Source organism: Mus musculus, chromosome 7 (genome assembly GCF_000001635.26).
Source record: "Mus musculus strain C57BL/6J chromosome 7, GRCm38.p6 C57BL/6J".
Classification (NCBI taxonomy): Eukaryota; Metazoa; Chordata; class Mammalia; order Rodentia; family Muridae; genus Mus; species Mus musculus.
In genome coordinates this window covers 56,710,337-56,726,435 of record NC_000073.6, presented here as the reverse complement: position 1 = coordinate 56,726,435, position 16,099 = coordinate 56,710,337, and the positions used below count along the sequence as shown (strand labels likewise).

The 16,099-nt window shown below is 40.8% G+C and overlaps 1 protein-coding gene across 2 annotated transcripts in view; it reads left to right on the top strand.

Annotated features, from left to right (window-relative positions):
* The window catches only part of Gabrg3 (gamma-aminobutyric acid (GABA) A receptor, subunit gamma 3), a 670,753-nt gene extending 660,780 nt beyond the window's left edge, over window positions 1-9,973 (top strand). Inside the window, exon 10 of one of the 2 annotated variants that reach the window (NM_008074.3) lies at window positions 1,742-9,973. In NM_008074.3, the coding sequence (NP_032100.2) occupies window positions 1,742-2,023 (282 nt within the window). In that variant the 3' untranslated portion in view covers window positions 2,024-9,973. The remainder of the gene's footprint in view (window positions 1-1,741) is intronic. The other variant, XM_017321978.2, reaches the window with a different exon arrangement.
* Window positions 9,974-16,099: the final 6,126 nt, after the last annotated feature.

Sequence of the window (16,099 nt, the reverse complement as noted above, 5' to 3'; positions counted from 1 at the left end):
AATAACCAATTGGTGTGCTCTTCCCTTGAAAAACTATTTCTCCCACTCTCAACATGGCTTAGTGGTTCTTAAGATTGAGACCTCCTGAGCTTTTTACCATTCATTTTGGCATGTCTATTGGTGTTGGCCTGTTCAGCTAATGGACGTCATGTGGTGAGACTCTGTGGGTATAGATTCTGTTATTACCAGGAGACACAAAAACAAATTGAATTGCAAGATTATCTTGCATTCTTCCTGACCCTCTTTCACAATGATTCCTGAGCCTTAGATTTAGGGATATACATCCATTTTAGGCTAAGTGACTGCATCTTGATTGGTTGTGGTTTTCTGTACTGATCCATCTCTTACAAAGAGAAGTCTCCTTGATGAGGTGAGAGAACTATATTTACTTGTGGGCAAGAAGGACAAATATTTAGAATATTGTTAGTGATTGTGCTGTTTTAGTTAACTGGTGGTTGTAGGTTCTCTTCCAAGATCCATAAATTCACTAACCCTGGGTAATTGGCTAGGCTTCCAGTAATAAACATGGTTTCTCTCTTGTTGAGCAGACCTTAAGTCCACCAAAGTGTGACAATACTGTATCGTGCCATGTTGTTCATATTTGTGGTTGATAGACATTATAGATAAGTAGAACTTCTGGATGCTTTCCTCCTTCAGAAGTTCAACTGGCACCTTCTGCTCCCGTGAAACCTTGTCATCATGGAGGGGGTTTTCAGGCTAGTTCCAGCTCAGGAACTTCTGGGCCTTGCATCTGAAGTATACTGTATTTCAGCAGTGGGGACTTACTTTCCATCCCTGGTGGGTAACAAAATCCAATAGTTATAGGCTGGATATAGTTATAACCTTGGTCAAAAAGTCAAAAGAAGGCTTCTCATGTTTGATATTAGGGGGCTAGTCTATTTTTAATAAGAGCCTTTCTAAAAAAAAAAAAATGAAAACCATTAAATTATTTCAGACAGGTCTTTCCAGTTACCTCCCACTATGTAGTCAGACTAAATAATGCCTCTCCCTACTGGAACTCTGTGTAGAGTGTGGGTAATAGTTTTTGAGGCGTTGACAGCTGTCTGAAAACCTAAGGGTTCCACTGGAAGCTTCTCAAGATGGATGTTTCCTTCCAGTTCTGAAAAAACAAAAAAAAAAACAAAAAACAAAAAAAAAAACCAAAAAAAAACAAAACAAAAAAAAAACACCAGCAAGTCTTTAACTCTCTCTTCTTCTCCCACTCTGACTTTTCCAAGACAGGAGGTGAGCATCGGAGTGGAGAGTATTCAAGCTACACACATTCAAGCTTTCTTCCTGGATTACATGCAGGAACAGTGCTTTCTCTCCACTTCAGTACATAACACCTGCTACTGTTTGATAGTTTGAATAGGTACACATTCATCTTCCCATGCTATAACATCCATGTGGTTCAACATTGAAGGAACAAATCTACGATATGTACATATTTGCTACCGGGTAACAGAATTGAAACTTGAAATGGCTAATACATTTTGAAAATGTGTTTCCCTCCCTCCCCTAAAATCTGGGACAGGTTTTTAAACAGTGACATGTTGTTCCTCATTCACTGAGTTGCAATGGTTCAATGAACAGGTTGTGCCCAGTATTGAGAAAGTGCGGGGTGGGCATGGCCTGCGTCCATCTAGTCTAGTAGCAGACAGAAGTAGTATCTGTTGTTCGATGCAGTTCAGGCTGTTCTTACTTGCATTTCATGATTGCTCTGCTATTCTTGTGCCTGCAGAATTACTCTCTACTGGACATGAGGCCCCCACCACCTGTGATGATCACGTTAAACAATTCCATGTACTGGCAGGAATTTGAGGACACCTGTGTCTATGAGTGTCTGGATGGCAAAGACTGCCAGAGCTTCTTCTGCTGCTATGAGGAGTGCAAGTCTGGCTCCTGGAGGAGAGGCCGCATCCACATTGATGTCTCTGAGCTGGACTCCTACTCTCGGGTCTTCTTCCCGACATCCTTCCTGCTGTTCAACCTGGTCTATTGGGTTGGATACCTGTATCTTTAAGTGCTGCTCTGAGGGATGACTGAAGAGTACTTGATTCATGTGTTTCTTTCCACTGTCCCCAGACAAGTAGTGATCAACCAAAAAAGAGTAGCAGGGAAGGACATGACTCCAGTTTGTTGTGCTACCTTTCAGCAGCTTGGGAAGTACTGGAAAGTATTCCTTATAAATATTTCACTCACACACACTCACTCACATGTGCACACACACACACACACACACACACACACACACAAAGAGGAACTGCATCTTCAAAGTGATATTCTTGCTAATCCCTTCTTCAACCCATAGTTTGATATATATGAATGGCCTTGGATACAGAAGCTGCCAGTTATCATGCAACGACCCCTGTGAAAGATGCAAACCAATATCTAGACATTGTCTCAGATCCTCCCCATTGTGTATCTTCCTTTTGCATCGCTTGGGACCAGTGCCCGTACACACAGGATCTACCTTAGTGGAGATACACTCATGGTGACCTCTCTGAGATTCAGTTTGAAGTGCAGTCAGTTTTGGCCCCTTCTGTGAGGCCTGTTTGCTCAGACACTGAAGTCCTAGGCTAACCTCTCTCTAACTGGCACTCTTCTTTCCTGCCTGGGAGGTATATAAGCCACAAGTTTCCATTCATGGGAAAAAAATGTGATTTTTAAAAATTGTTCCTGAGACCAAGACTGCTGTTTGTCTCTAACTCTAACAAAGTCGTGACTTTATTGCAGACTGCCAAGCATCAGCCATATTGGCATCCTGGGTTCCTGGACCAGTTGCATTTGAATCCAGCATTTTTCAAAGAGCTGCGATTTATAAGACCAAGTCTCAGTCTCAGATGATGAGGGTAGCTTATATTATGTTAGGGATTCGGTAACTGTCTTCACCCTGCAAACACATGCAATGTGGATAGGCCTTTGTTTGGAAGCGGCGTTCTACAGTGTAAAATAACATAAACATCCATGTATTTAATCATGAGCATTAACTTCAAAGCCAAACCAACTTTAGATCCCAAAATTGGTGATGGTTATTGTCAATTACACATTTTGATGAACACAATTTGTTTTATACTTTGAAATATGAATGCATAGCAAAATCCCAAAGAAACCCCCCAAAATCAATTCTCTTTTGATATTTTTATAACACAAAACAAATTTGCTTCTTCATATTAGTTATTTGCTATGACCAGATGCTCTTGTGCACTCCAAGTCTTGTGCACTCCATGACTCTTTTGAAGCATCCTCTATTGGTGACAACCACACATTTCCACTCATTAGCAGGGTCTTGGCACTGTTATGGCATCCACAGTACAATCCTGGTGTGCTTTTATCCCACAAAGCTGAATTAATTTTATTGAAAGTCATTCTTATTTTTCCACTTCTATTACACATACTATATCACTACTTAGAAAAAGTAAAACATCAGACAAATAGAATATATCAAAGTGCTGACTTCACACAATTTATTAGATGTATTTCTGAAACGATGATGGTATTGAAGAGACCGGAAAACTGAAAGTAGATACTTTTGCTAATTCTTTCTAGTACTGTTGCACTAGATGAAGTAGATGTGAAAACGGACACACCTCTCATTTGTAAGGGTAATAATGGCTGTCTGTGTGTTTGTGTGTGATATTCAGTCTTTTCTTTCTGAGTTTCAACTAACAAACTACTAGTTTGATAGTTACCACATAAGGCTCAAGTCAACTGGCTTCTAGTTAGAAAATTCAATTTAAAAGAATTAAAATAATAAATGTCCATAAAGAATAAGCTGAAATAATGGCTTAGATGAAATGTCTCCTCTGTTGGGAGGTTTTGCATCTAGTGCTCTAGTGTCTCTGAAGCTCCAGCCTTTGGCAGGCCCACTCTGAAGGTGCCCACAACACTGAAGACAGAGAGCAAGCCACACACACAATTGCAAACACTGTCAGCTCAGAATTGCTAATCAGATAAAGAACTTTAATCTGTTACATTTTAAAAGTTCTGGGGAGAACTAAATTTTCTAGTCATCTTTTTGTTTTCAAGGATTAAAATCTGTAAGCATGTGCTATAGGGATGGACTCCCTGCTACCTTAGACAAACCCCACAGTTGCCTCTTATCTCAAAACTTGTCATTGTCATTGTCTCTTGCCCAACCTCAGCCATGCTGATCAAAACATAGGAAGAGCCAACACACATGTCACGAGTATGCCAATGCCTGTTTCTCAGTAAAGTTCAATTGTCTATGTCAGTCTGAAATCCCAGGATAACCCATTCTGGTACATGAAACGGGAGAGATGCCTGCCCATTGCTCAGGGGCAAAACCAGGGGCTTTATAAGGTGAACTCTGAGGAGAGTCTGGTACACTTGGAGGAGAGGGAGAGATGCACCCCTCCTTAGACACCAGCTCCCCTTAGTTAATTAAGAGGGACATGTGTGGGCACACAAACTCAAGCCTCCTCTAACCTGCCCCATTCTGCTTTGTTTCCTTCGTGTGAAGATCTGGGGAATTGCTTGGGTGGTGGTCTGAACAACCTTCATTTCAAAGGTGCTACTGTGTTCCTCACTCTTAGAAGCACTCCAGACTGAGGAGACTATTTGAACAGATTCCCAAACCACTGTGGATTATACGGAAAACTGTGACTGTCTCTCCCTTAAACTACATCCTGATTGATGGAGAAAACCTAAAAAGATGTTTTAAAAAGTAGTAAAATTCAAGAAAAATGCCTCTTCAAAGCCTAGACAGATTCCCTAGGGTATCCTAGATGCTAGGTGGAGGACAGTGTTAATAAATTAACTCTGAGTCCAGCTAACACTGCCTCCAGTTTGCCCAAAATATGCCTTAAAATAAAACATAAAGCCCCCAAATTTTACATTTCTGGAAATTTCAACTTCCTGTAGTCCCCCTTTTTCATACTAAATTTTGCTTTTTTTAAAAAAATATAATAGGATTTCATTTCTTTCTATGACAACCAGGCATTTCCATGTTTGCATCAGATGAGATAAAATTACAGACTTTCATGGAATCTTCAAACATGGAAATGCTGGTCCTTAATCACAAGCTATTCTCATGTAGAAACCTGTGGGTTTATGTCCACAAATCAGCATCATTCCAGACTGTTTTACCTGGTAATATGTTGCTGCAGTTAAAGATGTTTAGATGCGTGTTGTAGCCCTACACAATGCCACATCTGGAAACAGTAGAAGCAAGCCACCTGAACTGAATCCCATTCCACATCAATTTGTCTTGACACAGCTAGGAAGCAGAGGTCCACTCTATCCAAAGGGCTAGGAAAAAAAAAAACAAAACAACAGACACCACCTCTGCCTCCTTGGTCATTTTTATCTCACATGCCAAACTGAAATTTTTATTCAGAACTTGGAGAATTGTGACTGGTCCCCGGATGTTGCACCCCCATTCTATCACTTCAGAGCCCTGGCGGCATCAGGCTTCTTGAATCTGTTTGTGGTTTGACAACTATTTTTTCGTGCTTTCCTTTTAGAGTTAAAAATCATGCAAGTGTTCATTTTGAAAAGAATAAAATGATGAGAGATAAACATAGTATATAAATAAGTATACATTGAAATGTTGAATTTCATTTATACCGATAGATTATTGGTTTGGAACTTTAGAACACAATGATATGGAAAGGTCTTTGGAAATAGGAAGGCAGCAAACAGAATACCAATTCACAGAAAAATGTCTTATTCACAGTTTTCCCTGAGCTCCTGTCAAATGGCGACTAGTGGCCTGTGATAACCAGTGGGTCTAAGACTAATCGTGGTCCAAGAACTGAATGCTAATGAAGTGCTCAGGACAGACAGGCCCATCTCTGATCTCCCTTCTATTGTAAACATGGATCAAAACATAACAGGGAGAGAAAACAACCCGTGTCTTGAGATGATAAGGTAACAGCTAACACAGACACCTTCCCAGAATAAGAAGTTGTTTTGTTTTTTAAAATATATTACAGTTTTGGAGCCTTGAAGTTGGGATGTTTCAACTTCCCTCTTTTAAAATTTCTTTAGCTTACAAGATACTAATCCCATGATAAAAGCTTGATTTAATTCTGTTAAGGTTAAAAGAGAAGATGTTTCTATTCGTTTGCTTCCAAGATGTCTTTTAGTTGAGTGGTGCTTTTGTTCTAATATTCCCTGTAAGACTTCTAAACTTCTTTGTTACTTTTCCTAGAATAAAATCCCAGTCTTAAAAACAGCTTACATAAATCAGCACAAAACTCTGACTTGAACTCTCGTTGGTCATTAGAAAGTTTCCCATGCTTTGAGTTAACCAGGTTAGGTTATGTGAACTAGAATACTTACACACACACACACACACACACGCACACACACACACACACACACACACCACTTCCAAATTAAGGAAAGTCTGATTTTTTTTTTCATTTTAATTGAGACAAATGTAAACTGCTTTGCTTAACCTGTTGAGTTAAGCATCTATTTCAAGCACTTCATTTTTCATATCTGTAAGCACAGTACAAGGTTGTCCCAGCCCAGGGAACAGGTTGCACAGGGTGAGTCAATAGTAGTTACTGTGGGAAAGGAAGGCTTCTCTGTCTGAAAGGTAGTTTAAGCTGAAAGGGTAGGGAGAAACAATTGACTTTCAACAACAAAACCTCCCAAACTGAGCTAGTTCCTGCTTTGTTTTGTTCTTTTCTAGATATTTAAAGATACTTCTCTGTATTTCTCTGAACAAGTACAGTCGGCTTCTGGATCCATGTATTCTGTATCTGTGATTTCAACCACCATCAAGAATGCCAACCACTTTTGTCTCTGTACCTAGCGTGGGCAGGCATTTCTCCTTGTGATTATTTCTCTAAATATAAGAGTGTAACGACAGAGACTGACATAGAATGTACAATGCATTAAGCAGTGTAAGCTGTCCTGTGGTGGTGGAATGTATAGAGAAGAATGTGCATAGTGTCTATGCACATAATGCCCCACTTTATTCAAAGGATCTGTGCATCTGAGAGTTCTGTTTTCCTGAGGGATCCTGGAATCAGCACCCCCCCCGCCCCCCCGCAAATTTGGAGAAGTGACTACAATGTTTTCATTTCTTATGACGGACTTAGATCCTGATGTCTCCTGGCTGCCCTGCCCACTGAAGTACCATGTCAGTACATTTACATAACCAAGCCAGTGTTCATTTCTTAAATATGCATTTCTTAGATCAGGTGCTCACAACATGGCTATTACAGTCCCCTCTATACATCTTAAAATTATGATATTGTCCCTAGCTTCCATTCACAAAAGATAGTTCCCATTTACCATTAATCATTGATCATTTTTGAATACATAGGACTTTATATAGTGGACTCTCAAATCACACTAGGGAAAAAAATGTTTGACCCTAAGCTGTAGCTTTATGAACATTGTGAGAATCAATGTGGAAGCTTAAGATGTCAGGCATGTGCTGAAGTAAGGGTGACATGGGTCCACCTTCTGATTTTCTCCTCAAACAGGCTGAGTTCTTAATGTGTGAATGAGTCTGCTTCCTGGCACAGCGAGGCGAGTGCTTCTGGTAGGGTTGTGCTTGCACCTACTGAACAATCTCCCAGGACAGCTGGCTGGATAGGCAATCATAAATGTCCTTGTCAGTTGTAGTGAGAGTGCCCACAACTTGCCTACATCATTTTCTTAAACATCAAGTTATGCCCCGGTTCACAGGAATCTTCTGGAAAGATTCTCAAGACATATTTTAGAAGTCTTCCCATTGTAGAATTGGTATTGTCAGGGACAAGTAATAACAGCTTTGAAATAATTAGTATTTGCTGAAATGTCTTTTTATCAATAATTGTCCAGGCTTTTAACAGGAAGGATTCTTATCAATTTTGTGTGAAGGCCCCCAACACACAGAACCCCACACTGAGAAGACCTAACTGCCCAACCCTCTGTCTAACCTTGGCAGTCACAGGTAACCATCAGTGAACTGGACACATCATTGTGTCCTTGCATTTTCAGGGTTATCTGGGAAAATAAAAATAAAGAACAAAAAAAAAAGCTAAGAAACAAATCCTATCTTCTTAAGTAACATTCTCTGTAATTAAAAGCAGAAAATGTACATAACCTTGATGACTGAACTTTCCAACGTACCCATCAGATATGAAGGAAGAGTATGGCAAGACCTCCGTCATGGTTTTTGTCCATGGTCTAGTTTGTAGCCACCAAAGCAGTGCAGAGATTTTCTGTCTTTTATAAGCTGTGAAAAAATTAGGATGTGTGTGGTTTTTTTTTTTTTTAATGATGACAAGCTCTTAAAACTTTAATTGTAATGTTAGAATAGAGTCCAAATTTTTGTTCATTCCTTGGAAGTCCATCTGCCCTGGTTCCAGAGTTTCCCAGCATTTGAGGAATGCATGCCACCCAGTATTTATTTCCTGGTTACTTTCTTCTTTTCATTCTTGCCTTATTGGACACTTTTAGTCGTTTTCTTCTAGATACATTTTTGATTGGCTAGGCACTATTTTTTCTAATGTGGCTGCATCTTCAGAAGTTGTAAGTTTTGTTGCCCAAAGAAACCATCACTCCTTTGCTCTCCGTGTCTTTGGGTCTAGGAGTTACTGCAGATCTTGTTGGCATTTTTTTTTTTACTATAGTCTCTCTAACTATATAGTAGTGAAGTGTTTGCTATTGTTTTCCTTTTTTCAGCTTAGAGTAATGATGGAAACACCCCCAAAGGCACAATGGCCAGTTGTGCTGGTGAGCCACGTTTACATACTGACAAATTTGTCTACAGATACATGTTTTCTTAAGCAGCTCCTGGACTCAGCAAAGCTTTGCTTGTTTGTGTTTTCCATGAAAGGCTCTAGGAGAGTGACAATTTTCAGGGACTGACCTGTATCTTGTTTGAAGTGATGGGGTATCGTGTGTTTACATGCAGTGATGTGTGTTTTTGTGTTTGTGTGTACCGCGGTAAAACTGAACAACCTATTAATGTGTGCGTTACTCTATCAACTGCCCCAAATTTAGTTGAAACACTTAGGAGCACAGCTTCCTAGTGATAGCATGTTAGCTTAGTAAGCCTCTGGTTAAGGCAAACGGGAAACAGGGGGAAGAAGGGAAAAGGAAGAGAAGGGCCCAGATAGAGTAAGAGACAATCATTGTATTTCCCCAAAATATGGGATCACATGCTTTAAAAAAACAAATCAAGATGAGATGCCTGATCAGAAGCTGGCATGGAGAACATGTAAGCACCACCAAGTTTCTTGGGTGCCTTGATTATCTGTGTACTGTGACCAGGCTTATCTGATATACTGATAGTACTTCTTGATAGTTATATGGTACACTGGCCTTGCAGTGTTTATTTGGGAAGCCATGTAGTTGTTCATAGATATACCTAGGTAGGGCCTGGCGTGAATTTTCAAAGCCTAGGAGTCAGCTACAGAGTATGCAGGTTCATTCTGCGAAGTAAAACTTTCACAGTCCTGGGCCGTGACTCAGGCAAAAAAAGTATGAGATTGATTTTCTATCTGCCTGGAGTCCTTCCCACCTCTACAGCCTAAGGTAGGCTGATTCCAGAATCCCACAGCATTTTGATAGCAGTTCTGAGCAAGTGAGGACTGTAGAGGGCATTGGCTGGGAGGAGGGTGACCTGTCCTGTCCAAGCTGGCTGGCCCCTTAGAGAACTGGGATCATGGTCAGAGGCTGGCCTCACACCAGTGGCTTGCAAGAGCACTGGATGTCCTGCTGTCCTCGAGGGCCCTCTTCCCCAGCATAAAAAAACGGTGACTCCCCTGTACCCTGCAACTCGTGGTGTCCTAGTGAAGAGAGGGCGCCCTTGTGCCCAACGTGCCTTGGCGACCCCGGCGGCACCGCGCCCTGCCTTGCACGTCGCGACCCCGCCGAGCCCTCAGGGCCAAACCCAGCCAGAAGCCACCTGAGCCTTGTGGCTGGGCCGCCCTCTGTATTTGTATTTGGATTCCTATGTTTGTACTTCTGATACAAATAAATGCACATGTTGTCAGAAATATTGAAGTGCACCTCCTTCTAGTCTGAGCGGGCAACTGGGAGGGCACTGCTGGTATTGAGGATTAACAACATCAACTGTCCCTTTCAGACATGCATATCTTGGGAGCCAGATGCATTAGTGGATTCCACACCTGGTCAGGATAGTTATGACCTCAAAGTTAAAAGGGTTAGTTTTCTGAAGGCAGCTTCTCCCTCCACTCCTGCCAAAGCTAATGCACGAAGACCCTCAAGCCAACGATGACAAACAGGAAACTTCAGTCCACTCAAGACAAGGTAGCTGTGCCAGCCTCCGGGTCTCACCTGCCCCACAGGAGTGGACTCAACCACAAATGACATAGCATACCAGGAGACACAGGCACATAGCAAACTACCTGATCCTACGGCTCTCCTGCCCCTCTTCCACAATGTTCCCTGAGCCTGAGGTGGGGTATTTTGCAGTTATATCCATTGCAACTCGTCTCCACAATGCAACATTTTGATTGTTTGTGATTTTCCGGAGTGATCTCTTCCTGTTGCAAAGAGACGTTTCCTTGATGAAGAGTAAAGACTATACTTATCTGTGGGTATAAGGACAAATGTTTATAGAATGTTGTTAGGTATTCTGCTGGCCTAGTAAAGTTGTAGGTTCTCCTTTCATATCCATAACTTCGATAGCACTGAGCAATTAGGTAGGTATGCAGTACCTGGCTGTGCCCAGAAGTCTCACCAACATAACTTAGCATGAGCTAAACAATAGACATGTCAAAGTGGATGAGAGAAACCTCAACCCTACACAAAAAACTACAGACAAAGTATGCTGAGACCGTGCAAAATAGCCTTCTCCAGGGAAGAGCACACCAACTGGTATCAAAAATCAAATGGCTCAGCCCAAAACTGTACATACAAAAAAACCTAGCATTATGCGGACTGAGCAGGTTATATATACATATACATATACATATACACATACACATACACATACACATACACATACACATACACATACACATACACATACACATACATATACATGCAATAACAATTAATGAAAAGAGACCATAAATTTGGAAGAGAACATGCAAGGGTATATAGGGAGAATTTGAAGAGAGGAAAAGAAAGGGAGAAGTGTTGTAATTATAATCAAGAAAAAAGTTTTAAGGGAGCTAGGGACAGACTAAGGGCTATCCTAGCAAAATCAGTGGCTAGGCACTGAGACTGACTATGGGAAGGTCAAGTGTTGGTCCCCTTGACACAGACACTGCTGCCCAAATAGGACACAGATGGTTGCAATAGGATACAATAGCTCTCTCAATCATTATTAATGGGACAATTTAGGACAACGCCCTTTGAGTCTGGCCTAGACTACATAGATGAATGTTGTCTCCCAAAACAAAACCAGTAAAACAGAAAAAAAAAACCAAAAACAATGGATATAATATCATCAACAACCACCATGGGGCAGTTAGATGTTAGAAGCTTCTACATCACACTTGGTTGGTCCACATAAATGAAATGTATTTTTCTAAGTAGAACAACTGCAGGTTGGAAATTGAGACTTCTTGTATTTAAAATTATTTAAGATTAATTTCTTTGAGAGGGCTCACTTTCCAGAAAGTATCTTTAGAATATGTCAAACTGTCAGACTGAGGTCACCAGTACATGCTAGGAATCCACACAAATCAAGAACATCTACTCCAAGCATAATAACTAACTAAAACAAACCCACAAGCAATACTAGGGCATTTGGACTGTTCTCTTGCTCTATGACTTGAGAATTAGGAGCAGCAATTTCTCTTATTCAAAAGCAGAATTGCAGTGACTCTGGGTCATGCTCCCAGCCTGACAGTGCTGCTTAAAAGGAAAAACTTCCCAAAGAACCAAGGAGAAGTGGGACTCTGCCCCAATCCTATTGTCTTACCTTTTCTAAAAAATTTTCAGTAAATTTCTCTGAAGCCATTTCTCTTGTGAGAATAGTCTTCTCCGAATGGCATTGCCCCCCTTTTCTTTTCATGCCTGAAGCAAATTACATACATACCCTGTTCAGAAAGCTATGCTCAAGACCTGTATAAGCAGCAGGCACTCTAAAGGGAACATGCGTAGTCATCTATATTAAGGATGCTGAAATGAGACAGGACGAGCTCTAGAGCTGCTATGGCTGGGTATGTAGAGATTGTTAAGGGAAATGAATAGCTCCATGGGACATTTAAAAATAGAATTACAGCACCTGCTGCCAATGAAATCAAGATCCAGTACCTTCTGAATGCAGTAGAAAAGAAGAATTCCAAGTCTTTTGATAGGAAGATTGTCAAGATGGGTAAATTAGTATTATGAGTATGTGTGTCACCTGAGTACATTCGAGACTCAAAGGTATACCCCTCACCTGGAGACTAACGCCATTTAGTGCGAGAAATCCAGGCAGCTACTGAAGCACAGATGCCAGCAGGTTATGACATTTAGAATCTCTGGTTTTGGTAGGACACAATATTCAAAAGGAGCAAAGTTAGGTGGCATAGTGCAGCCTCCAAATACAGTAGATTCAGTTCACAGGACCATTCCTAGGGACCAAGAAGCCTGGTGTTTTGATCTGTGTCTTTTCCTGGGCTCACTAGCCATCTGCCTGGTATCAGGTTCATTACACTGAACCCTCCACATTCTTGAATTGACACTGAATATACATACGTGTGTGTGTGTGTGTGTGTGTGTGTGTGTGTGCATGTGTGTATTTGTCCTTTAAAACAAGTAAAGATTTAAAGTTTTCCAGGTAAGACTTTACCTACCCTCCCTCATAGCCATGAAGAGTGCCTGCAGAGTGCCTCCATATGGCCATGAGAGAAAACACACCATGTGGCTCTTCAGGCAGTGAACCAGCTTTTCAGATGTTCTCAGAGATTTTTTTTTTTGACCACATAGAAATGAATGTTTTCATTGGTGAAAGAGGTTTAAATATCAATGAGTGATTCAATAAATGGTGTATAAATATACCCAGACTCTCCAATCAGGTAAGTCATATTTTCTCATAATAATTGCAACCCAGTAGTATAGAGATAAACAAAAAGAGAAATAAACTCAGAGAAAAGCAGGTGTTAACCAAAGATGACTTAGTGAAAGAGGCCACCAGACCCAGGCACTTACCTTTTTCATTTTTATTTCTTCTCTCTTAAGGTTTTTATTAGTGTGTAGTCACTGGAAATAAGTTATGGCCTTCATAATGGCATTTTTGTTTGAGTGGATTATGTTCTATATACTCTGACAAATTTATTTCCCATCACCCTTCCCTTCTCTCTCCCTTTTAATTAGTGCTCCTCCCCTTCCATAGTAGTTCCAAATCTTTTTTATATTTTCAGGGTGTGTGTGTGTGTGTGTGTGTGTGTGTGTAAATTCTAACTTGCACATATGAGAGAAAATACAGTTTTTTTTAACTTTACATCTGACTCATTTCACTCAATATGATGGTTTTCAATTCTATCCATTTTCCTGCAAATGACTGTTTCTGTTTCCTTTTTAGTATTAGATAAAAGTTCATTGTATATAAATACCAATTGTCTTAATTCATTCATCTCTTCATGGCTACCTACACTGATTCCATAACTTGGGCATGTGTCTCTGCAGGGTGCTATCTTTGATGCCTTGGGGGTATACTCTAAGGAGATGTGTAGCTCGATCAAACAGTAGTTTTATTTTTACTTTGTTGAGGAACCTCCATAAAGATTTCCACCATAGCTTTCCTACTTCACACTCCTACAAGCTGTAGGTTCATTCCCAGCACCCTTTTTAAAGGTAGATATAAAGACAGCTGTAATGGGCACAACAGAACCTTAGTGTAAATCTGTTGTGCATTTTCCTAACGGTAAGCATGCCCAGCAGTTCTCCATGTATCTCCTGGACACGTGCATTTCACCTTTTGAGAAGTATCTGTTCATTTTATTTGCTCAATTGTTAGTTGACTTATTTGGCTTCTGTGTTTAACTTTTGAGATTTTAAGAAAATACATTCTAGATATTAATTCCCTGCCAGATATATAAGGACAAATATTTTCTCCATCCATCATTGTCTGCATGTAGATTTTTCATTTGATGGCATCTCATTTGTCAATTCTTGGATTATTGGAATCCTTTAAAGAAAACTGGATATTTACATTTAATATGACCTGCCCCACCCACCTTCCTCTGAGTTACTGTGACAGGTTATGATAAAAACAGAAACCTCCTCACATGCCCATTAAGGAGTAGAAAGTCATTGCACTTGAGTAAATAGCTACAAACACAGTAATAAAGGCAAACAAAATAGAGTCTCCTTTTAAAGAGCCTAATGTATCAAACAGCAGTTGATGAAAACTACAACCCCAGATGAGAAGTGAATCAGGAGCTTCAGCTGAGGAATACCGTGAAGGCTGACACAAGATAAATGGGAATAAAACAAAGAAGAGTCCCAGTTGGCTATGGTTATAAGGTGCTTTGCCCTACGTGTTCTGCTGGAAAGCTTGTGGTCTTTTAATTACGTTGCTTTATTGCTTCTGATTCATGAGCTTACATTTTCTTTTTCCTGGCCTTCCCTCCACCAGACACAATGAGAAGCAATACTGGATACCTCAAAGGCAAAAGATGTACAGATCAACCATTGAAAAGGAAGCATTAGAACAACTCTACTTTTTCCTTCAAAGGGGAAATTGTGAGGAAATACATGGCTGACAGGAATATTTCTCCCCAACACACAGAAGCTCCTTTAAAAATGAAAGATTTTTAAAGCTAGCTGTGGTGGGTTGAGTGAGAAATGTCCCCCATAGGCTTACATGTTTGAACATCTAGTCTCCAGCTGCTGGTGCAGATTGGGAAGGTATAGGTAGTATAGCCTTGCTGGAGGAAGTAAGTCATTGAGGGTGGCACCTGAGAGTTTATGATCTCATCCTACTTCTAGCTGTCTCTTTCTTCTTTGAGTGTTCTCGTTGAGGATATGTTCTCAGCTTCCTGCTCCAGTCGCCATGCCTGACGTCCCCATCACCCAGCCATGGTGGACTCTTATCTTTCTTTAACCATAAATTCAAATAAACAGTTCCTTCCATAAGTTGCTTTTGGGAGTGTTTTTTTTTAAGCACAGCAACAGAAAATTAATTAATCCACTAATCTTCCTCAGTCCATTGTTCTCTTCCAAGGCAAAGGCCACTTTGCCCGCTTCCCCATGTCCAAATCTGAACTGTATATGAGTGTAAGACTAGGGCATCCACTTCAAAGTTCCTCAAGTACCAGTGCTGATGTCCAGACCTCAAGCATGGAGCAGAAACCAGGAGTATGCAAGTACAACACATCTGCCCACTTCACTAGAATCATTAGAAAGGGAGGAAAACAAACCTGCCATCTAGGCAGGTATTCAGAGCCTGAAAAAAATTATATTATGTTGAGTAACTGACTTCTCAGTAAGCCAGTGGTTCCAGGTTTAGGGACTCCACCCCCCAAACACTGTGTCTTTGGGACTCTGATATCACAGCTTATAAGCTCTGAAAACTCAGGGGCTGTAGTTGAGCTCAGTCTTTCCACTTCTCAGCACAGGACCCATCTATGGTGGGCCCAGCTCTACCCTTTGTCTGTCCATTCTACACATCCAACATCTGGGAAGGAGAATGAGATACTTCCATGGGGGTATATTTACAAATGAGGCTTTAAAATAGCTGCATTCCCTTAGCTGAGACTGACTAACATCGTTACTAACAGCTGACTGCAGAGGAGGCTGGGAAACGTGGCCCAGCTCCACAACCTGCATGGAATGAGTATGGATTTTGGTGGGCCAGAGTCTCAACACAAATACAAGTGAAATAGCAATTCAAATATAAGAAAGCAGCATCAGACATGCTGGAAGATCAGCACACCAGGTACCAGTAGACTCCCAGACACAGCAACATCTGCTGACTACAGAAAAGAAAACCTGAGGTTATCCAGACCTACCCAATTAAATCCAAGTTTGAAGACATACCAGGCCATAAGTAGTATTGTTCCTTCCACCACTGAATTATCTCTGTTCTGGTCACTGTTGCTATTTCTGTGATGAAACACCAGAACCAAAAACAACTTGGGGAGAAGAGGGTTTGTTTGGCCTACACTTCCACATCTCTGTTCATCATTGAAGGAAATCAGGACAGAAACTCAAACAGGGCAGG